At 38.5% G+C, this 22653-nt stretch overlaps 2 protein-coding genes across 6 annotated transcripts in view; one reads left to right on the top strand and one right to left on the bottom strand.

Moving 5' to 3' along the window:
- Positions 1–424: 424 nt before the first annotated feature.
- rpl5b (ribosomal protein L5b) lies at positions 425–10122 on the bottom strand. The gene is made up of 8 exons (XM_084425385.1): positions 9991–10122; positions 9465–9534; positions 9263–9378; positions 6595–6729; positions 3323–3525; positions 2949–3126; positions 1281–1369; positions 425–590 (listed from the first exon to the last, which is right to left on the bottom strand). The coding sequence occupies exons 1-8, from the start codon at positions 9991–9993 to the stop codon at positions 494–496; spliced, it is 891 nt and encodes a 296-aa protein (XP_084281511.1). The 5' UTR covers positions 9994–10122; the 3' UTR covers positions 425–493.
- Positions 10123–11826: 1704 nt separating this feature from the next.
- The window catches only part of evi5b (ecotropic viral integration site 5b), a 57285-nt gene continuing 46458 nt past the window's right edge, over positions 11827–22653 (top strand). For 2 of the 5 annotated variants that reach the window (XM_084426448.1, XM_084426445.1), the window contains exon 1: positions 11865–12157. The gene's annotated coding sequence lies outside the window, so the exon portion shown is untranslated. Of the gene's footprint in view, positions 12158–13778; positions 13990–22653 lie in introns of all 5 variants that reach the window. The other 3 variants (XM_084426447.1, XM_084426446.1, XM_084426450.1) reach the window with 3 other exon arrangements.

Below are 22653 nucleotides of genomic sequence, written 5' to 3'. Positions count from 1 at the left end.
TTAATGAAACAGCCAGCCAATATATTAAGACCTACTGTACCACAAGGATCTAATATAAAGATATACATATTTTCCCCCCAACAGTTAACCAAACGTTCACATAACAGATGTTTGCTTGAATACTCACCAAGACAGATATTTTGAAATACTGTAATTCTGTGTATATCGGGATCACGCGCTGTCAGAGCACAGGTCACATGTTTTGAACTCCTGGCCTGACAATGTGTTTTCAGTTTATTCACTCATTCAGAAGAGTGTTCACTACAATACAGCAAACTGAAAGATTAAATTGCCACTGTTTGCCACTTCCTTATGTAAATGCTAAAGGTTTCCCTAAAGTCAGGTGTTAAAGCAAGGAAATACACATTTAACATTTGAAAATACACCTACTTATTAAATGTTACAAGCAATCAGACGGAAAAAGTCTTTTCTGAAATATTTATTAGAACAAAAGATTTCTGCACAAATATGAGGAGACACAAAGGATCGCGCTTTAGTCCTCCTCTGCAGCTTGAGCCCGAAGGAAGCTGGCCTTCTTCTGGGCAACACGGTCTTTTCTCTGAGCCAGTGTGAGCTTGGCACGGTTCCATCTAGAAAGAGAACCACTCAATCTTAGCAAACACAAGCAGCAAGCAATTTCTCCCAGAAAATCAACTTTAAATACAGCACTACATTTCAATTAAACAGTCATTTAGGTGAGACCAACCAATTTTCCCTGACCAAACAAGCATTAGTCAAGATCATTGATTTACTTAGACTGCAAAGAACATTAATGAATTATACTTGGGACTATCTGACAATTCATGTCAGTTCTGAAAAAAAATTAAAACAATGAAACTTCCTGTAATGGCTCCACTGACACTAAATGTCCAACTATTAACCAAAGTTGCTCTCAGCCCCGTCTTGAAATATGCATCAACTGTGCAAATGTAGGACCAACCACAATTTGCTCAGTCTGAAAGGGTATCATCATCAAGCAGCAGAGGAGTTATCGTGGACATCAAACCTTATCTAAATGGTTTGACAAAATACTTTTGAGCAAATACAGGGTTTAGATTAAGCCAGGATTAGGCCTTTTAGTAGCTTTTATAAACGTGCCTTAAGAAAACATTACTGGTGTGCATCTCACACTGATATATTTTAGGATATGCCAGTGCAAGTTGCTTTCAGTTAAAACATGTATTTTAGTCTGGGATTAGGCTTAAGCCTTGTCTGTGAAACGCTCATGAACATCAACCTAAGAGCACAAGACATGAAGCAACCAAACAAAAGATCTGTACCTCTTCTTCTTGACTTCCCGCTTGGGCTTCTTTTCATGCACTGGGTTCTCCCGGATGGATGCGTGTGCCTTTTTGTACATTTCCTCCATCTGAGGAAGAGAGACACATTAGAATATAGCAAAACTGTCACAAGATATTAGAGTAAAGCAGGCTGATAAAGCCTGAAGTTATGAATGGTGATGTTATTAATCTTGTGTTCATGAAATACTGAACTTACATAAACCAAGTCATGGATTTGCAATTTTTAAAGGGAAACTCCCTCCCAAAATGTATGGGTGTATGCAAGGGAAAATACACTATAAATACACTATATAAACTAGGGATGCACAGATACCAACAACCGATAGGCAGCGTGTGTACAGTGTTTGTGTCCAGACAAAGAAACACTGACAACAGCGTATAATGGGGATAAAAAAAAAAGAAGGCTGTCTATGAAGTAAATGTATCTAATTAGTGGAATATTAAACAATTTTATTGTTATTTTATTACTGACTGTTTTAATGGTTTAAATTCACATTAATAAGGCTGGTAGTATCAAAATTGGAATAAAGAATTGATATTTCACTGGTGTCTAATTTGTACCACTGACCCAATCCTCAGCACTGAGCCCTGCTGGAGCTGCTCTAAATGTGCTATTAAATGAAAGATAAAATATGATAGAGCAATCGAATGAACAGTGAACGTAACAGAAGCTCATACAATGCATTTTAGCAGGCTTAATAATGAAAAGGAAATATATTTGATTAACAAATTAAGCCAACTAATATGATTTATATTCTTTTGGTTTCACTACCCAATACATTTTAAAATTACAAATGCAGTGAAAACAGGTGTCGACAAGTACTAAAAATGAAAGTATCGGTGCATCCCTATTATAAACCATCACTTAGTGTGTTTATGTTACGCTTCACATCGTGCTGACGTTTACATCAAGCGCCTTGCCTGGAAGCCATGGGTTATAGTTTATAAAGGATTCAAATTTTTCCCCCTCACACACCTAATCGCTTTGCTTCAGAAGACACTACGGTCATATGGATTAGTGTCATTTTGCATGGTTTTTGAGAAGTCAATTTAGAATGTTCCATCCACTTAAGATTATACAGAATCATAGAGATGGGTTATTTATTTTTAATAGGTATGCATGCACCGATATGAAAAATTTGGCCAATACCAATAACTCTTTATATTGAAAGCAGATATATTCCCGATAAATCTAATTCCCAATTTGTATATAATTTGAAAGTTTGATTACAAAAATTAAAAGTCATGTCCCAAGCACACAATTATAAATGTTCTCAATTTTATGCAGCCAATATGAAAGACTTGCTCAGCATTTTGCACTTTTTTTTCCTCTTTCTTTTCTGCCATATTTTCTTTTATGAAGTGATTTCAATCATATTTTAAGCTATTCAAAACCATCATGGTGAACAGTGCATCTCAAGTGTCTCAGCTAAAGGAAATAATCAGCTTTAATACATCGGCCAAATTTTCGTATCGGGCCGATAACAATAACTTAAATGAACATATCGGACGATACGATATGGTGGCCGATATAACGTGCATCTCAATTTTTTATTTTTTTTTACTTTGTTTGGAGTATTATCTTTTAAGCCCAACCCACTTTATATCAGTCATCTTTAACCATGTTAAAAAACACCCAGTACATACTGAATCAGGGGTAACGCCGTTCTTGATAAAGCGAGAGAACTGTTTCTTGTACGCGTCCTCATCCTCCTCCATCAAGTATCTCATGTACTCTGAGATGTTCAGGCCCAGGATGTGCTTGCGGTGGACCTCTGCATTGAACTCCTTGCTCTCAGTGTCATAGCCTGGGAATCGCTTGGTGCTAAGACAAATTACACAGTATTAATAAACAGAGCTCATGCAGTTTTGATGATTCCAATGAAAACATGTCTTAAAATCAGTCCCGTCTTGAATTGCAATCACAGCAACAAGCTGCTCAGTTTCAAGATTTGTCATCAAGTAGACAGAATTATATAAAATAGGAAAACCTAGAACAAACAGTATGAGGGTAGATCTACCTGTGAGGAATGGAGAGACCTCCATCCACCGCTCCCTTCAGGGCTCCGAATACCTTATTGCCAGTGGTGGTTCTGGCCAGGCCTGCATCTAGGTAGCAGGTGAAAGCTCCAGGCTGTCCATCAATGCTCTCCACATTAAACTCGTCCCCGGTGATCTCCACCTGGCCGTCATACACCTTGTCAAGGCCAAATTTGTTCAGCAGCTGGAAGAAAGCACACAATTGTCCAGTTAGAACCAGTGCTTGCGCCCTCGTATCAATTATCCAGAATCAAAATTCATTCAAGTGTTAAAGAACTGCTTAAGGACCCATTTACTCCTGATATTAACTCTCTTAGAGAAGATTGGATTGCAAGAGCATTGTGATCTTATCACTCAAACCAAATTTGGAGATCATTAAAAACACATGCGAAAACATTCTCTTTGTACGGTCAAAGCTAATGTGTCTGGATGGGTTCTGCACAACAGCAAATGATGGGATACTTATCTAACACAATGCTGCAGCAATGCAGTTTATTATTTATTTATAAATCTGATGAAATTTGAAAGAGCCAGAGTTTATAGAACATCTTTGGTATTTATGATAACATGCAGTGATGCAGATCACAAAGCATGCACATCCAAACTTCAGGTTGAAGTACTGCACTTAAGAGCAACTTGCTTGAAATTCTGCAGTCGCCAGATCTGACATGGATCTGGTGTAGCAAATGAGATATGTAGTCAAAAAAGCAGCAAGTCACAAGTGGTCAAAGGAAGACTCAGCTGACCACTCGTGATTGTGTCACCTGACTGAGATGACTGTTAGTACCAGGTGTAAAACGCACCCGTCGGAGCACATTTACAAATACAGATTCTTGCTCAATGAAATGTCTAAATCAAGCACCATGCATTATGGGACAATTTCACGGATGCACATTTGGATTACTCTTGCACTACAGGTAAACATGACGTAATTAATAATTAAACAATTATAAACATTTGCTGCATCCCAATTTGCCTACTTATCTAGGCCCTAAAATTACGTACACTTGTGAAGAAAATGTACACAAGTTTGAGTGTATAGCAGAAGAGTAGCCAAGTTTTGGGACATACTACCAAATCATAATTGCATCGTTAATGTACCAGGCTGTCACTGGAAACTGGCCTGTCAATCATCTCGTCACGGTTAAAATCCTCTTATAGACACTCCACATTAGTTTCAGTACACAATTCTTTCCATTGTATTGGAGAGAAAAGTAGTATGTTACTCTGCCAGTTGTGGGGTCTTCCATGCAGAAAACTCATGTTTTTCATAATGAAGCATTTAAAGTTAACAGCCAAACATATCTTTATAAAAGTTCACAATGTTGTTGCTGATAAAGTCTTTATCAGATTCTGGGCAAAGTGACGTCACTTTGCACAGGCCCCTCCCATGACTGTTGGCGGACACTGCCGTATTAACATAGACCAGCCCTGAGTGAGCTGAACACAGTTCAACATTGTTTTGACGCCGGAGCAGCTGTAGACAAGAATGTCTCGTAAGCAACTCAGGTGTTTTGTCTTTGATGTACGAATGAACAGTGGTCTTCGTGTACTCTCACATCAGAGCCGCTGAAGACTCAGTGGATTCATTTTATTTTAAGGGATTGCGCCCCCCTTATACCTAAATGCATTTATGTTTGCGCAAATCATTTTACACCAGACTGCTTTGTGAACGAGGGTCAAATACAAATACAAAGCAGGTTTTGCTAAAAAGTTGTTACTCAAGGATGGATCAGTACAAAATATTTATGATCCAGCTTACAGTCTCCGGAGTGATAGGCTTAATGTTACTGATCACTGCAGTAATGAAAGGGAGAGCACAATTTATTAGTCCATCGGAGTTGTTTTACGTATATAAAGTTTACCAGTTTATTAAGCACCCCCTGAAAAGATCTGTATATATTAGTTAATTGTTAGTTGTAACGAGTGTTGTGTGATTCGCTGTGTATGTTGATAATAAAAGGGAGAGAGAGAGATTATGGATAAGACTTTAATGCGCACTTGTACTGTTTATTCAGCTCAGTGAAAAAAGACGCTTCATCTTTTGTGTGATGTACAATAAACTTTAGAAAACTAATCAGTACATTTTTGGCCATCATTTGGACACGGTCCGCTACAACAGGCTTGTAGTGGATAAAAGCAAGGTGACAACGCAAGTTATATCCGTAATTAAACAAAACTATACCTGTTCTATCTCTATACAACACACATTCTCTGGCTCTGTAGGCATTGTCTGACTCCGGTTCGAACTGAAACCCACTGACATTTCAGTGTATGAGATTATCCTTTGTGTTTATTGCAGGAGCTCTTGAAGCCTCGCCCTCTTCTTGAAAGGGGGTGGGAGGCAGCAGCTCATTTGCATTTAAAGGGACACAAAAAAATGGCGTGTTTTGCTCATCCTCAAAGTGGCAATTTTAACATGCTAAAAAATTATATGTGGGGAATTTTGTGCTAAACCTTTACATACACACTGTCCATCAGAGACTTATTTTACATCTTGTAAAAAGGGCATAATAGGTGTCCTTTAACATTTTTACATCAAATTAAATTCCTGGAGGGCCACTGTCCTGCAGACTTTAGCTTCAACCCAAGTTAAACACATCTGGACCAGATAATCAAGGTCTTTAGGATTACTAGAAACTTCCAGGCAGGTGTTTAAGCTTGTTGGAGCTACAATCTGCAGGATAGTGGCCCTCCAAGAACGGAGTTTGACATGTGCATTGGAGTGTGCATGGATTTGCACTTCAAATTTCCACTGGAAACAGATCATCAGGATCTCATGGGATACTCATTTCAACATACTACGATTTGGGACACACTTTCTAATTTTGAACACCATTTAGGATGTATAGTATGCAAACTGGGACACAATCACTTTATGGCTTAACAACAAAATACCTATATAATGATTGATCTAAAATTCCTTTGCTAAATCTGGATTGACTAACCTTTTCAAGGTTTCAACAGAATAAAACTTGAGTTCATAGTACATGTAGGACTACATATAAGAGTGCTACCCCTTTTGCAGTTTCAATTATGAGTAACAATCCATCTTGGAGAAATTTGATCTCTTGCAACTGAAATTACTCTTTAAAGACATATTTCTTCATATCTGTCAACATGAAGAACCACTAGATAATAAGTTAATTTGATGCAACTACTCTAGTTCTTGAAACATATCTGCAAGGTTAAGTTTCATATATCAATTTCAATGGGGAAATAAGTCAAAATAAGAGGCAAGTGCAAGACTCACCCTGCGGGCGAGTAGCAGCCCAGTGCAGTAAGCCGCAGCATAATTTGTCAAACCCACACTGATGCCATACTTGGGCAGCTCATGGGAGTAGGCCGCACACACGATCATGTCACCCTCGATCTTGGCATAGGCAATCTGGAAAAACAAACAATCTTAAAATCACATTTGACTCCACAGGGATATTTTTTTAGTGCTTTCATATACAGACAAGCTTGATTCATCTTATGCACAATAATGAGAACATGCATGTCAAACATTTTTAGAATACAGTTTTCAAAAACTACATTTAATGCATAAAATATAACTACTATATACTAACATTAGCCACTTTTCGCAGTCGGGCCAAACCGTTCTCTGCTTGTTCCGTTCCATGCCGATCCGGCCCAGCCGGTACAAACATGGTTCCATTTTCCACTGTGGAGCTGATAACGGATTTCATTTTCCACTGTGGGGCTGATAACGGAACTCTTTGGAATGTAATATAAATACAAATACAATTGTTGCCTAGGTAATGCAATAGTTTACAGATGATATGAGATGTAAATAGCGACCATGTTATGGAGGATGATCAGATATTTCTTTTAATACTATTAATTTGTTTACGTCGCTCAAATAGCACGCTTAGCTAGCCAGCTACAGAGAAGCTGATAGACAACAGAAGTGAACCGAATTGCAAAGTCACTACAAGTTCTACCAGCACGGTTGGCCAATTCCGGGCCGAGAACAGTTTGGAATCCTGCCGTACCAGGCTCGTGGAAATATAACTAGAACCGTTCGGCCCGACAGTGGAAAAGCGGCTATGGAATACCCACAAGACTATGGATTTAGTTATTTTTGTAACTACATGTTCATTCTAGAAAATTCCCACATTTATTGCTATTGAGTCTGAGGTATGGTTGGGGCTAGAAGGAATGGTTACGCCAGGATACATTGTATGATTTTTGCTGTCATACGAGCTCACAGGTGAGAAATTGCATGGAAATCGCTGATGGCCATATGGTCATGGCTTGCCGTAGCGTGTGCAATGACTCACAAACTCATGAGTGTCCGAACGGTTTGGGTTTCAATTAGGGCTAAAGTTAATAGTGTAACAACAAATTTGACCCACGCTGGCAAAATGAGTCTGAATGCACACGGTCTATTAACAAGCTACAGGCAAAACAAGTGAAAAATGTCAATGAATTTGAGGATAACAAAATTGAGATTGCTTGCCCATGTCTCACTTCTCGCATTCCCCCTCAGCACAAGTTTGGTATCGTTTTAAAGCGCAGCATTTCAACTTTGTGAATATTCATAGCGAATTCTTCTTGGCATGAGTCTGAACCAATGAAATGTGATTTTTAAACTCATGCTGATGTAAACAAAACGATCTCACTCGCACTGACTGACGCATCCAAAGCGTGAGCACAAAGACTACACATTGCGATCCCAATCTACACATATACAGAATAACAATATTTCTAAATATCTGTTTTGGCGAGTATTCACGCAAGCATCTGTTATGTCTAACTGTACGTTCACACCGCCGCCGACTTGAGCTTCCAAAGTTACCGGAAGTCATTCATTTTCAATGGAAGCTGGCTTCTCTCAGCTGCAAGGAGCGTCAAATCCATCGGTGTCGCATTTTGAGCGTCAATCAGAAAGTTAAAAGTAGCTCAACTTTATGGTAATGAGCTATGACGCGGTTCAGAGAGAGAGAGAGAGAAGAGAGGAGAGAGGAGAGAGGAGAGAGGAGAGAGGAGAGAGAGAGAGAGCCGGCCCCGCACGTGACCAAATCGGTTATAAAAATGCTGTCATTATAAAAGGTTTCTAGTGTCAATATATTGCTTGTTTTTCTGTTTACATTTCATGTGACACTTCTCTTCTCCCATGATCGAACATAGAATGCTGCTACGGCAAAAGCGTCAACAAACTTCCCCGTACTTTTTGACAAGCGTCCTTGACAGGGCAGCCAGAGCTTCTTTGCAGCTCAAGTCGGCGGCGGCGTGAACGTACAGTTAAGTGAACGTTTGGTTAACTTTTGGGGAAAAACATCTGATGTGTATCAAAGTATCAGATCCTTGCAGCACAGTAGCTCTTAATATATAGTCTGTCTCAATGTAAACCAAACAATTGTTGCATCATGGAATAAAAATAATAAAATTTGGTATTATTACCAAGGATTTTAGGGTATGGTTGCTAGGTGATTTTGTTTTGGAACTTTTAGAAAACTTGATCGCGATTTCTCTCAATTTACTTTACTGACTAACAACTCCAAACAAGTGTACTTCAGTCATTTTTTGTCTGATTCCAACAAAAATCATACATTTTGAAGTTTTTTTTAAATAGAGAATGACAAACTCATTTTTGAAAATTTGCCCATTGCAAGTAATTTTGCCAGCACGGGTCACAAATGTTAATTAAACGCAAGTACGTTATTTGTAACTGCTATGCACCTACATGTACACATTTAATAAGTATACTGTATAGTTAAATAAGGCCACCTAATATAAACCGTGACCAAATATTGCTTTTAGCGCTTAATAAATAGTTTGTCAAGTGACAAATAAACTTTTCCCCATAATCTCCCATCCTATTCAAGTACTGATTTTCGGCATTATAGAATATCCTGCGGCATGAGCACTTCATAAATGATCATGGGGCAAACGGTCAGCAGCTTTACACCCACCTGGCAGATGATGTCCCTGTTGGAGGAGCGGACAATCATCCTATACTTGGGTGTGTTGTACTTGTTCTTGTCTTGAATAACCAGGCGCTTTCGGGCGAAGTAATCAGTTTTTCCCTCTGAAAAGCAAAAAAAAGAATGCAATGAAAATTAAACCTGTCTGTATGACTTCATATAGGCAAACTGTTCAAAGTTCTGCATTTACCTCTCCTTCTCCTGAACTTCACCTGGTACCTCTTGAAGTAGGCCTTGTTCTTCACTACTTTAACAAATCCCTAAAAGGACAACAAAGCACTTTAAAAGCCAATCACATCAGATAATCAACCTGCAGACCCAAAACAAATCGAAATGTCTGCTACAATGAAAACTGAATAGGACTGCAAAAGGGTGAAAGGCCTGCAAAAAATTAAGGCATATCATGCCAACATTAAACAGCACGCGAGACCGATTAGGTGTTTAATAACATATTCATAATGTGCTTTTTGAGAGCGTGTGAGGTTGCGGAAAAACATTAGCAATATTGCCAATATTCACTACAGTGTGCAACTATCTCTGAAACTCATGTGGGAAGGGTTTGAAATCAGCCATAAGGCCACGTTTGAACTCTGTCTATCCGAGAAAATCTTATGCCATCCTTTTATTATCTGTCATCACACTGTAACGTAAGCGCACCAAACAGACAATTAACCTTTAGGGAACACAATAACATAAGTATTTCGGCGCGTACTGACCATTTTGTAGACTTTTCAGTCTCCTAAGCCGGAGCCTGGAGTCAAACTAGGGAGTTTTGACTCGGCTGCCCTGGAAAAGAAAGAATGATGTGCGCATGCTCGGTAAATACCATCGACAGCGGGTCAAAACAACACTGTGAGGAGGAAAACACAGCGACACCTGCTCTTTTGGATGTATAAAGGCGAATATTAGCTCAAATACATTTGTATCTAATGCAAATTAGATTGTTAGTTTACAATTAAACATTAGTTTAATGCTTATCAACAAATGACATCTGTCCAGCTCATATCGCTTTGTTCCAAGAAATAGGCCTACTGGCTTTATCTCATTACATGAAGATGCAGTTTAGCTGTCTAGCCTACTAGCTGTTATGCTGTAATACTGTGCTTTATTTTTTTATAGATTTAATCGTTTTACCTTTAGAATGTCAATTAAACTATGAAAATAGGCCTACATAAAAATATAAATTATCGCATGTTTAACACAGTTTAACATATAAAGAAACAGGCTAGTCAAATAAACATAAGCCATTTCAATATATTTTGTTTGTTTTTGTTTGTTGGAATAGAAGATGTTTAGAAATAATGTACAGAAATAATTGTGGAAAAGTGTATTATTTATGGAAAATTATTTGTGTTAATATTATTATTCATATTATTTTAAAATATTCATACATATTTAAAAAATATATTATTTAAAAATAATTTCCAAATCCATTATTTTCAGCACAAAATGCTATTAATGAATAATTTCAGATGAGATGGAGGTGACATTGTGATGGAACTATGTAAACAGTGGTCATAAACTATGAGATCTGGAGCAATTATTATTTTATAATTTTAACAGAATTCTCCTTAGTATGTTTTCTTTTTGGAAATGCAGACAAAACCATTTTGACAGCTTGACTTTTAGGCACACCTTTAAAAGAGAAGACATTAACCTCATTACATAGAGAAAGTGATTTTGTGTCTTAAATAGGTTCCACGTATAAAGCAGCTCTAATAGGCTGATTGCATGCGTCAGTGATGCATTGTTGGAGAGCGAAAGGTGTGTCCTACATCAGAAAGAAATGAGATTAACGTCAGCAAAACCAAGGAAAACCAGAAAAGTTAGTTCCAGTGTTAGTTGCTAGCTGCTATCCGAAATGTCTGTCTAGTCACTAACTTCTAAATTAAATCTACATTTTGCAGATGACCTAGCCATCTAATGGTGAGTTGTTTATTCAGTTATCTGGCATATTCTTCTCACAAGAGCATGGTTTAATAAAATATGAAAAAGTATGGGCAATCTTTATACAACATATGATTTAAAATATTGAGAGATTCTGATTGCAGTGATGAAATATACTTTGGGATTATCCAGAAAACACTGCAACTGCTAAATTTAAAACTCTTGCTCAAAGAAATAAGGTTGGACTGCTTTGAGTTCATTCTGTTGTGACAACTTATTGGCTACTATAGTATAAGACATAGCAGGGCATTATGGCAGGGTATTATGAGGAACAAATAGGCCTATATAGACTCATTCTAATGTAAATAATTATGAAATAACTACATTTTCTTCATTATGTCTTCAAAGATTGCCTTTTGTTTATGAATTACATCTGTACATTTAATCACTGAAGCTGCACAATTAATATCTCTGGTAAAACGTAGAGGTGGACCTTGAAATTGTTAAGTGTGGCTGTTTTTAACAGTGTACCACCCTCTGCTGTAAACAGTAGGCTTGTAAACACACGAGTTCCGACAACATTAATGTAATACATGTTGTATTACATTAATGTTGTCGGAACTCGTGTGTTTACATGATGTAGCCTACTGTTTACAGCAGAGGGTGGTAGAGAGATGATTTAGCCTTGCGAGGCAGCGCATGTGTGCGCATGCGCAGTTGTGTCCAGCGCAGCCGCAGCGCATAGCCCGTCTTCTGATGGCATGAGTGACTGCTAGAGGAGCTGCGGTAACTGCCTCGCCGTCTGCGTACACACCAGACGGGCTTTACACATTCAGCCTCTCTATGGACTGGACTGTTGAAATCCTGCCCTAGTGTGAAAACTGACCGTTGACGACGGGCTTGAACCCTCAGTGTGCGCAAGGTTATGCAACTTTACCTCGCTCCATGGAAAGTTAATATTTAGCTAAAACCCCTGGAATTGAAAAAGACTTCAAGGTAAACAGTTTGAGACGGGTTTTAATTTAGTATGTGTGTGTGTGTGTGTGTGTGTGTGTGTGCCTGTTGCAGTAGGGAGGTAAATGCCGACCAACGTCCGTTGTTTGTTGTGGTTGTTTATATAGTTGTCCATTTAGTTATTCAGGGTCAATTCATCTAGCTTTTTGTCAGCTAGTAAAACACAGTTTAAATACTAAAATAAGTTTGAACAGTTGTCATTTTTGAGACTCTTAAAACAGTTCCAGCATTACAGGTTCAGATCTAGACTGTCCGTTAGCCACCACTGCTAACTCCTTTAGCCAGAGTCTCAGACATCTCAATAAGACTCAGCTTAACACTGGTCAGAACGTATGCATAATGTATCATATTCCTTTAGTCTATAGTTTATATTTATATAATCTGCCATATGTTGGCAGTTTATCATTGTTCTAATTAGATTTAACGTTACTCTAAAACATGCACGCGTATGTTTTACGACTGATGTTATGAGCTGGGTTGTTTGCCAAGAGATAAATGCCATTGGATTTGCTCTGTTATTTTTTTTTAGCGTTATTATTTTGAGTTTTGAATTATAGGTCCACATTTGTGGTCAGAGTGTGCACGTGTATGTGGTCACAACATTGTCACGGATAACAGTGCCACGTTTAGTCTAGGGTGGGGTGAGACCCAGATCAGAGGAAACTAGCGGAGAGTATGACCACCTTAAAAAGAAACAAACACTTTAGTCCATTGTGTTTTTATACTATGACACAAAGTAAGCATCAATAATTCTGATCATCATGGGAGTATTTCTATTGTATGCATTCAAAATAACATGTTGCCAAGCCAATTTATTTATACATTGTACCAATTGTATTTATACAATTTATACATTGAGTGACTAGAAGGTTTTTGAGATGTTGAGCAGGATACCAGTAAGTACTGGGACAACATAATATCTAATCTTGATATTTCATAGTTTTCATAGTACCATTTTCATAGTGACAAATATTTACATAAAAAAATAAATAAAAGTAGCCTATAATATAATGATTCACTAAATATAAAAACCTCTAAAGCTGTCTTATAAAAATGAGGGTTGACTTTGATTTTATCTGCTTTAAAAAACAAAAAACAAAACATTTGCATAGCGTTTATTTTGTAATTTTAATAAAAAACAGTTATTACATGTGTTAAGAACATTCTAGTGATCATCTCTAATTCAAACTTCGGAGTGTAGCTAAATGTTTGTGGAAAAGCTGTTTTAAAACTAATGGCATGGTAAAGCTGTTTTGTCCAATGTCTAAAGAATCATGTGTCAAAGGGCATTTTTGATGGCTTATTTACTCTTGTTATAATCTGTGGTGCTATTAAACATCACCATTTAAGTCCATTTTGACCTAATAGTTTTGTTAATGAAATGCAAACATAAGGGCCATACAGATTCGTGCGATTAGTTGATCAATGGCTTTAGGAAAGCTGCCAACTACTTTGATGTTTTTCTCCAGTCCATTTACCCTTGGTGTTTACATTTTCAAGAGTGATGAGATATCCAGCCCAGGAAGTCTGTACTGGAGAAAAGAAAGCACCTTCTTCCAGTTCAGATACTTACCTCTCACCTTCATCCTCTGACCCCATCAAGGTCGCTAGAACCACGAGTGAAAAGTGAACCACTGGATCTTTAACTCTGGCTTTGCAGTGATTACAGCTGATCCCCCTCTGAACGCTGCTGATCCACTTTAGTTGTGAGCCCATCCTTCTTATTCTGTGCACACAAACTGCACTGTTATGTGCTGTTGTGGCACTTCACTGGAACATGTGGATTCAGGAAGTTGACTGTAGTGTGACCTGAGGTATGTTTGTCAGTCATATGATAAGATTTCCTGGATGTCAGGCTGATAATCTTAAATGTGAAAACGCAATTCTTCTGACAGTCTTCTAGAACAGAACTTGTGTCTATTTTGGTGGGAATGCTTGCTAATGCTTGATGTGTAATCTTTGAGGGAAGATTTAGTAATGGCTTGTGGTAAATGCCGCTTGAGATTATAACCGAATTCATGCGACTAAGTGGCTTGCTTCTACTTGCCTTCTAGAACGCTTCTTGTCTGGTAGGGACGACGTTGTATTTTGCTTAGCTTTGATGTTATATTTTCCCTGTACAAATACTGGGATCATTCATTGTTCTTATTCACACGACCCAGCCATGTTGGCGCATTGCTCCATCTCACTTCATACAATTTGTCACGTTGAATAGAAGAAGATCCCCTGCCGGAATGCTTTGTTAAAGTCTTGCTCTAAGTAGCCTTGTCTAAACTTGCTCTTTACTCCCTCTCTTTCTCTGTCCTTCCTTTCTCACCCCTTTACAGACATACACACTAAGACAAACATCTTGCTTCCATTTGGCCTGAGCAAATGGAACTTGTTTGCTTTGTAGACAGGCATTATTGCAGTTCCTTTTTCAAGAGTATCTTAGACTGCATGACTGAGGGAATTTCTAGCCTTACACGACTGAGTCAGGCAGTAGTGCACAGACGTAAGCAAACCAGCAGATTCCCTCAAAGCAAAGTGCTGACTGGTGAAAGAAAGCAGGAAAATATAATGCAACCAAAATAAATCTGCTTAGTATAAGGTATCCTGAAGCCCTGTTTGCAAAGGTCTGTCTCGCACAGTGAAAGGCCCTTTTTTGGTGTAACAGTGACTCTGCTGTTATGTAGTGTCTTATGCTGGCAAAGACCTTTTTATCATGCGGTATTCAGATGTATTGTTGCTGCTCTGTCATCATCCCCTTTGAAAAACAATTTGGAAAACTAGAAGTGCAGCCATGATTTACACTTGCTGTTGCAGAAGATCATTAGATAAGACGCCACCTGGGAGATGGCCTTTTGCTGCAGACCCATACAGAGAGGACATCATTAAACTTAAGCCCTATTCGGACGGGACTAGTTTAACATGGAGAGGTGGGGTAAAGTAATAATTACCAGAGCTTCTCAGTGATTTTAGTCCCGTCCGAATGTGCCATCTCACTACGGACAATGTCAGTAAAGATTACGGCGACTTTTACCTTCAGTAAAAAGGTCCGGAAAAATTACCTCAGTTAATACTAATCCCGTGCGAATAGACCCGCTGTAAATATTTAGTCATTTCGTGTTTAAAAGTAGTTTCCCGCGGTTTTACAAGTATGGAGGCGCTTGAAAAAGCATACAGTTGCGTTCTAGATGCTGGGAGAAGTCTCTGGCAAAACTCAAGGTTTTTCCACATACCATTCAGATCAGAAAGAAAATCGAAAGCACTTGTCAGAGGCACGATACATCTTTTAGTGTTAGGTAAGTGCCTATTACCAACACAATCCAATATGAAGTTAATTAATACATCGTTCGACCAGGCATAACTGTTTTATATATATATATATAAATATAGGTTATATGTGTTTGCGCACGTGATATCAGGAAGCAACGTAATGCGCACATGATGACTGGAAGGTGACGGCAATGCACAAATCGAGTTAACCCTCCAACTTCTGCTAGTTTTACTGAGATATCTTATCTCGTGCGAATTGGCCATTAATATTACAAACGTCCTGTGGTAAAATTACATTACTCCATCTACCCTTGTAAAGTTAATCCCGTCCGAATACGGCTTTAGTGTGGTTTGAAGACTTTAAACATTCCAGGTCTCAACGTTAAGGATTTGTTTCTAATGGCCCGGTTCAAATTTTTACTTGCCCTGCTAATTTTTTACTGGCCCTAACACAGTAATAAACACAATAACACAAAAGTAATAAACACATAAAATAGGCCTAGTTATTGTCTTCGTGGTTTTTGACCCATAAGCTTAATAAATAAGGTTGTGACACCAAAAACTAATAGCCTAACTCATATCAATTTCAAATATTGTTAAAAACAAGTAAACTGTCAGTAATAAAATAAAAACAAATACTCAAATGACGAGCAATAGCACAAATACAGTAGAACAGACATACCTAAAAACATGAAAAGCAGTGTTTATTTTAATTTTAAGTCTAAAAGTAATTTTCAGGTAGAAAAAATAAATAATAAAATGTAAAATAGCACTGCATAGTCTTCACTGTATAAATTAAATGGATTAATCCTTGTTATAGTTACAAAAGTTATTCAGTCAAGAGCAGTGAGTGATTTTTCTTTTTCTTTGTCCTTTGTTGTTTAATTAACATTAAAACAAAGACAGCAGCAGGAATATTATCAGGCTGCTGTCACTTTAAGAGCTGCATGGATCCAATTTACTGTTACACATGCATTTTATTTCTCAACTGTTTGTTCACTTAAGATATAACAGGTTATGTATTTTATTTGTTAATGTAATTTTGTGTGAATATGTCCGTTCAAGCGCAAGAAGACGTGAAAGAGAGCTCAATTTAGCATTTGCACGCTGTCTGAGAAGCGACTTTCTGGGCATATGCTTCAGATGGGTGCGCACACACAACTTCTCACTCTATTGAATTGATTTCTGTTTTGGATCTTCTTTCACTTGAATATTTAAATTGGCAAGGCTTAAAAACTTGTGCAAATGATGAACTTTTGTGATGCAACACTGGCCCGATTGGGCAAGTGACAGTTGCGTCAACTGTTCTGAACGTCGTTTACGCTGGCCATGGCCATGGCCATGGCCATCGGGCAGTCCTTATTGTCGAGCCCAGCATACCATTAGAATATGTCTCTAAAGTGTGCTACTCAATACGGAAGCAGCAGACCATCTGGGCCATGAAGTCATTGACTATGCATGGAGTTAGAGCTGCACAATTAATCTAGGGCTGGAACGACGCGTCAACATAATCGCAAATTAGTCTATTTGTGTGGAATGCGTAGATTCGCCACGCTGTTTATGTTCATCTCCAATGATGATGGCTCCGACTCCCGGGCATGCTGAAAAGTAGCTGTTATTACAAAATATTGAGCCTGATCTAAAGTGTGGACATTTTTTAAACAGAGACCGAATAAAATGGTGCTCTGTTAAACTGAAATGGCATAGGTTTGCCATAGCAGCACAACTTCTATACAGGAGCATCTGAATGAAAAACATCCGGGGCTGTCCTACCTCAAAATGATGAGACGCCAGCGTAAGGATTTGGACAATTATAGTGAATTTTTATACAACACTAGAATACGGTTGTTAGTCCCATATTTTGTGCTTAATACGGCTACGTTCATACAGCAAATTGGATTTTATGAGCTGCCGTGGGTGCAAGGCGCAGATCAAGCATAGGCTACTCTCTCGAACCGGTTACAAAGCATTTAAAGCTATTGTTGGTTATTTAAAATATCTAATAGATGAACTCACGCCTTGATTGCACTCATTTACTAACGCACTATCAGTCGTGGTAAGGTTATGGCTAGGGTTAGTTAGAATGTGGTTGTGGCTTCAGCTGTTTGTTCACACAGCTGAATGAACATATTCAAGCAGCTAATTTAATCTCCTGAGCAAACAAAACATTTCAGAATTCACACTTTTAAGCAATTGCTGCTGTAAAAGTGACTGTGAACGCAGACATAGGCCTAGTAAAAACCTTTCCTAATTAGGGCTACACTGCATTTACTTGTCTTTTGTGATAAATCATATCATTAGGTAAAATTAGGTAAAAGTTAATACGTATTATTTACGGTTATTAATTATTGGTAAATTAACCAAAGGATTATTCGGCTATTCAGAAAAGGTAAATAATCGTTAGGCTAGTTACTATTACATGTGATTTTGTTTTTGTCTGTTAAGAATTGTGATCTTTGCTTGAAACAAAAAAATCAAGATTCTCAGTTTATCCAGAATCATGCAGCTCTGTTCGTCTGCTGTTTATGCAAAGTGCATTTGTGAGAAAAAGTTGGGTTAAATGTAATTTAAAGGGCCCCAATTATGGATTTTTGAAAATGACCTTTCATGTAGTGTGTAACATAGCTCTAAGTGAATGAAAACATCCTGTAAAGTTTTAAATCTGAAAGTTCACCGTATAAAAAGTTATTGTCTTTCAAATGTAAGAGTCGACTCTGAGTCAATGAAATGAGTCGTTTTTCCAAACGAGTCATAATCCGCTTCGTTGTGACGTCGAGATGAAACATTAGCGTATTGCGCGCAGACACCAGGGAAAACCTGAACCTCAAACGGGCAGCTGATTCCTATGGATACAGGTCTGGATAGCATCATGTCGAGAAGACGCTGTGCTCTACAATGTGAAGGTAAAGCCAGTTTTCTTCACTGCCCAAGGACGAGCATGTGAAGAATCACTGGTTAAAATTCATCTTTACCACAATACCACAGCAGTATAATCCTAAACTTTTGCTGTGTTCCCTTTATTTTACTGACGACTGCTTCTCAAATCTCGGAGTTCAATTCAGGATTCGCAAACCGCTTGCTCTTAAAAGATGGTGTTCAAAATACTTAGTTTTGAGTTTTATATTGTGTAGGTCTCCTGCTAACTGACTAACTCACATTATTACTGTCTTACTGAAATAGGTCTGCTGCTCAGTTGTGGGCCACTATTACCTAAAACTGTCTATTAATGCAGATCGTCTGTCGTTCTCACTACTTTGAGGAAAGATTAAGCATGGAGCAAGATTTGTTTTACCAACGTTTATGTTACATCAGTCATTCTCGCTAGAGCTCGGCTAATGTATGCATTGTTATTGATACAGTTTCCACGTGTTACCGCAATAAATAAAAATACTCTGTAAATAATTAAGTATAAGTAAAATAATCGGTTTGTTGATGGACATGCACTTGTTAATGCTGATGGTGAGGAATTACAGTTGCAACATCCCATACCTCAAACTGAGTAGTGTATCACTGAAACGTCCTGCTAGAGTTGTCCTTGCGATGGAGGTTCGGGTTGAATGAATAGTTCTTCCAATGTTTCATCATCGGACTCGTGCTCGCATTGATATGGTAAAATTGACGTTCGTTACTGTGTTTAGTTTACGGTGTAGGAAGCCTCAGGACAAGTAGAGCTAACGTTCTTATGGCAATTGGCATGTTGACCAATCACAACAGACTGAGCGGTCGGGCCAATCAGAGCAGAGTAGCTCGCGGAAAGGAGGGATTTAGAGAGATTGATTCATCTGACGAGCTGTTTGAGAATTATTGAAAGTGTGGAGAAAATTAAACAGTTTTTTGACCTTTGATGCATGTTAACCTGTTGTAGGAGACTCCAAAACAGCATTAGGAAACTTAAAAATGGCATAATAGGGGCACTTTAAGCATTTTGGTGCAGACATTTTTTTCCGTTGCCTACAGCAAAGGAAGTCAAAAGCAGAAATGTGACTTGCATGAATTGTTCAGTAGAAATGTTTATTAATTCATTTGTGAAGTTGTCTAATGCAACCATTTGAGGTGGGGCTACATTTTTCCATTTGGTTGAATTTCTGGTTATATTTTACAGAAAGACAAGCATTCAGTGCAGTAACATTTAAATTTGAATGAACAGCTGTTAATGCCTCTGTTAAAACGCGAACATTCAGCTGCTGTCGGTTTTTTTTTTTTTACGTAGAGGTGTTCTAATCTCTTTTCCATCACACTATGGAAAATTCTGGCCAACCAACCAGTAAGTTTTGCGCTTTTTGTCACATGCCCAGAGCAACTGCTCTTACATAAAACAATGGCTTGGTGGCACTCTAGAAGTATTTTGACTAGTGTTTTTGTGGTTGTTCAATGAGTTACATAGACATGTTGGTAGACCAAGTGTCAACCTACAATTGTTATAAGGCAAATTAAGTAGGAGAATTACACAATACTATTAGAAGTATTATTTTGACTGAAAAATTGCTTTGAACTTAAATGAGTGTGAACTATAGTTGAATCTATTAGGCCTATAGGTTACTGTAAAAAAAAAAAACCCTAAGTCCTGACTACATTGTTTGATTTTGCCTTTTGTCAAAAGCCATCTCACAGCGAAATTATTTTCCTTGTACTGAACACGTGTTGGAAATGATAAAGAACTTTTTTTTTTTTTTTTGTCAGTTGTTGTCTTAAAGCTCTCTCTATATTGGTGTGTGTTGTTAGGGCAGCAGGTTGGCTCTCCTGTGGACTATTTGGACAGCTGAATCAGAATCCATAACAAACAGTTGAGGACACAGAGCTTTAGCTAAAGACATGACTGCTTCCTGCACCCTTAGTTTAAAGTTCATTCACAGAGAGGCAGCTTGGGCTTGCACTGTTTTTATTGCTTTAAAGGAATGGTTCACCCAAAAAATGAAAAATTATTATTATTTATTCACCCCTATGTCGTGCCAAATCCAAATGAGTATTCTCTTCCATGGCACAGAAAAGAACAATTATTGAAGAATCTTCACACTCTCTTCATTATGATAAAACTAGATAAAAAAGAACCATAAAATAAATAGTCCTTATATCATCAGACTTCCAAAAAGAAGCAACTCAAGTCTCATTTTCTTTCCTGCATATTCAAATGGCCTTCTCTTAATTAGGTAAAACCTGGCGTTAGGGCTGCGATTTTGGTCAGTATTCTAATCACGAACACAAACAGCCTGTGTGTGGGCCACATGACCAAAACCATTTATTTAATTATATCAATAAGGGGTGTAACGATACATCGCTATATCGAGATATCGCGATATAAAAATGCGATGATATGTATCTTTGATGTAACGATATGATTTGCGATATAAAGTTAGTTTTTTTCCAAGACTCTGACAGCTTACAGTATTTATAAGGTAGCTATGATTCACCCACAATTTTTAATTCTGTCATCTACTCACCTTCATGTTGTTTTAAAGATAAGATTTTCGTTCAACACCCAAACACAGATAAAGATATTTTTTTATGAGATTTCTGTCCCTCCATTTAAAGTCCACTCTAAAACTTAAAAGATCCAAAAAATGTCACAAAGGCATCTTAAAAAGAATCGAGTCGTGGTCTAATCCAAATCCAAGTCTTCTGAAGAGACACGATGGCTTTCTATAGCCCCTTTCACACAGAGATTCCAGAAAATACACGGATAAAGTGACACGGGATTTGACCCGGGTTCGTTTGATTTTGGTCCATTCACACTGCCAGTGATTTTCCGGAATCAGAGAGCACGTTCACACACAACCCGTGTATGTCCCGGAAAGACACGTGACATCGATGTGACTTGTAATGTCTCAGCAGCGTCTTCAGTTTGCTTATGAGCTGCGATTTCTCTCTCGAGAAACCACGCTTGTGCATTTATTTCTCTGATTCGATCATAAACTTGCGCATTTCGTACCGTTTCACAACTGGCGAACAATCCCGGCTTCAGCGTCATCACTAAAGCCCCTTTCACACAGCGCATTGAACCCGGGAAATTGCCGGCAAATTGCCGGAACGCCTTCTGTGTGAACGCAAACACGACCCGGGCAGAGCCCGTCTACGGAGAGCCTGTCCACTCCCTATTAAGCCCTATTGTACCGAATTTTGGTTGTAGTACCACCAGAGTTCCACTGGGGGCGCTCGCCATGAGTGCAAAATGAATGGGAGTCAATGGGGCTAGACGGCTAAATTTGTCTCTTTCACCCGATTGCCGTTGAGAAATCTCAGATGTGATTGTAGATTTTGCAAGTTCAACATGGGTTTTAGGTCGAAAGTTGAATGAACGAGTACTTATGTCGTTTTGATTTCTTACAGGTTGAGTTGTTGTTGCCCATAACACGCTAGCATTCTGCTAATGACGTCAGCATTCTGACGTCATTGACATTTTGAAAGACTTTTTTAAAGCAAATAAGTGACTCTAAAAAATCTAACACCCAGCAATGTGTAATTTCTTTGCATCTCCTTTCGAATACAACATTCAAATTACTAGACAAAAAATTATATCCTGAGAAAAGTGGATTTTGAGGGGTATACCGCCATTGACCTCCATTCATTCTGCACTCGTCCTGTGAGCGCCCTCATATGGAATCAGAGTGGAACTGCAACCAGTTCAGAAGCCGGAAGTGTACTGAGAGTGAAACTTCTCGCCATATTAGACATTCTCTGACCCGGGTTTAATGCCGGGATCGATGCCGGGTTGGGGACCTAGTAACATTGCCGTGTTCAGTCCCGGAACGCGCGCTGTGTGAACAAAAGCCGTAATAATGCCGTGTCGTAGTGATGACGCTGAAGCCGGGATCGTTCGCCAGTTGTGAAACGGTACGAAATGCGCAATTTTATGATCGAATCAGAGAAATAAATGCACAAGCGTGGTTTCTCGAGAGAGAAATCGCAGCTCATAAGCAAACTGAAGACGCTGCTGAGACATTACAAGTCACATCGATGTCACGTGTCTTTCCGGGACATACACGGGTTGTGTGTGAACGCGCTCTCTGATTCCGGAAAATCACTGGCAGTGTGAATGAACCAAAATCAAATGAACCCGTGTCAAATCCCGGGTCACTTTATCCGTGTATTTTCCGGAATCTCTGTGTGAAAGGGGCTTACGACACGGCATTATTACGGCTTTTGTTCACACAGCGCGCGTTCCGGGACTGAACACGGCAATGTTACTAGGTCCCCAACCCGGCATCGATCCCGGCATTAAACCC

This window comes from Rutilus rutilus (assembly GCF_951802725.1).
Source record: "Rutilus rutilus genome assembly, chromosome: 12".
Lineage (NCBI taxonomy): Eukaryota > Metazoa > Chordata > Actinopteri > Cypriniformes > Leuciscidae > Rutilus > Rutilus rutilus.
Note: the sequence above shows the minus strand (reverse complement) of the source record. Positions and strands in the feature narration are given on the sequence as shown.

Coding starts and splice junctions, on each gene's coding strand:
- rpl5b (XM_084425385.1), bottom strand. Junction 3,127..3,322: donor GGTCTCTCCATTCCTCACAG/GTAGATCTACCC, acceptor AATTTGTCTTAG/CACCAAGCGATTCCCAGGCT. Junction 591..1,280: donor CGGGAAGTCAAGAAGAAGAG/GTACAGATCTTT, acceptor TTCTCTTTCTAG/ATGGAACCGTGCCAAGCTCA.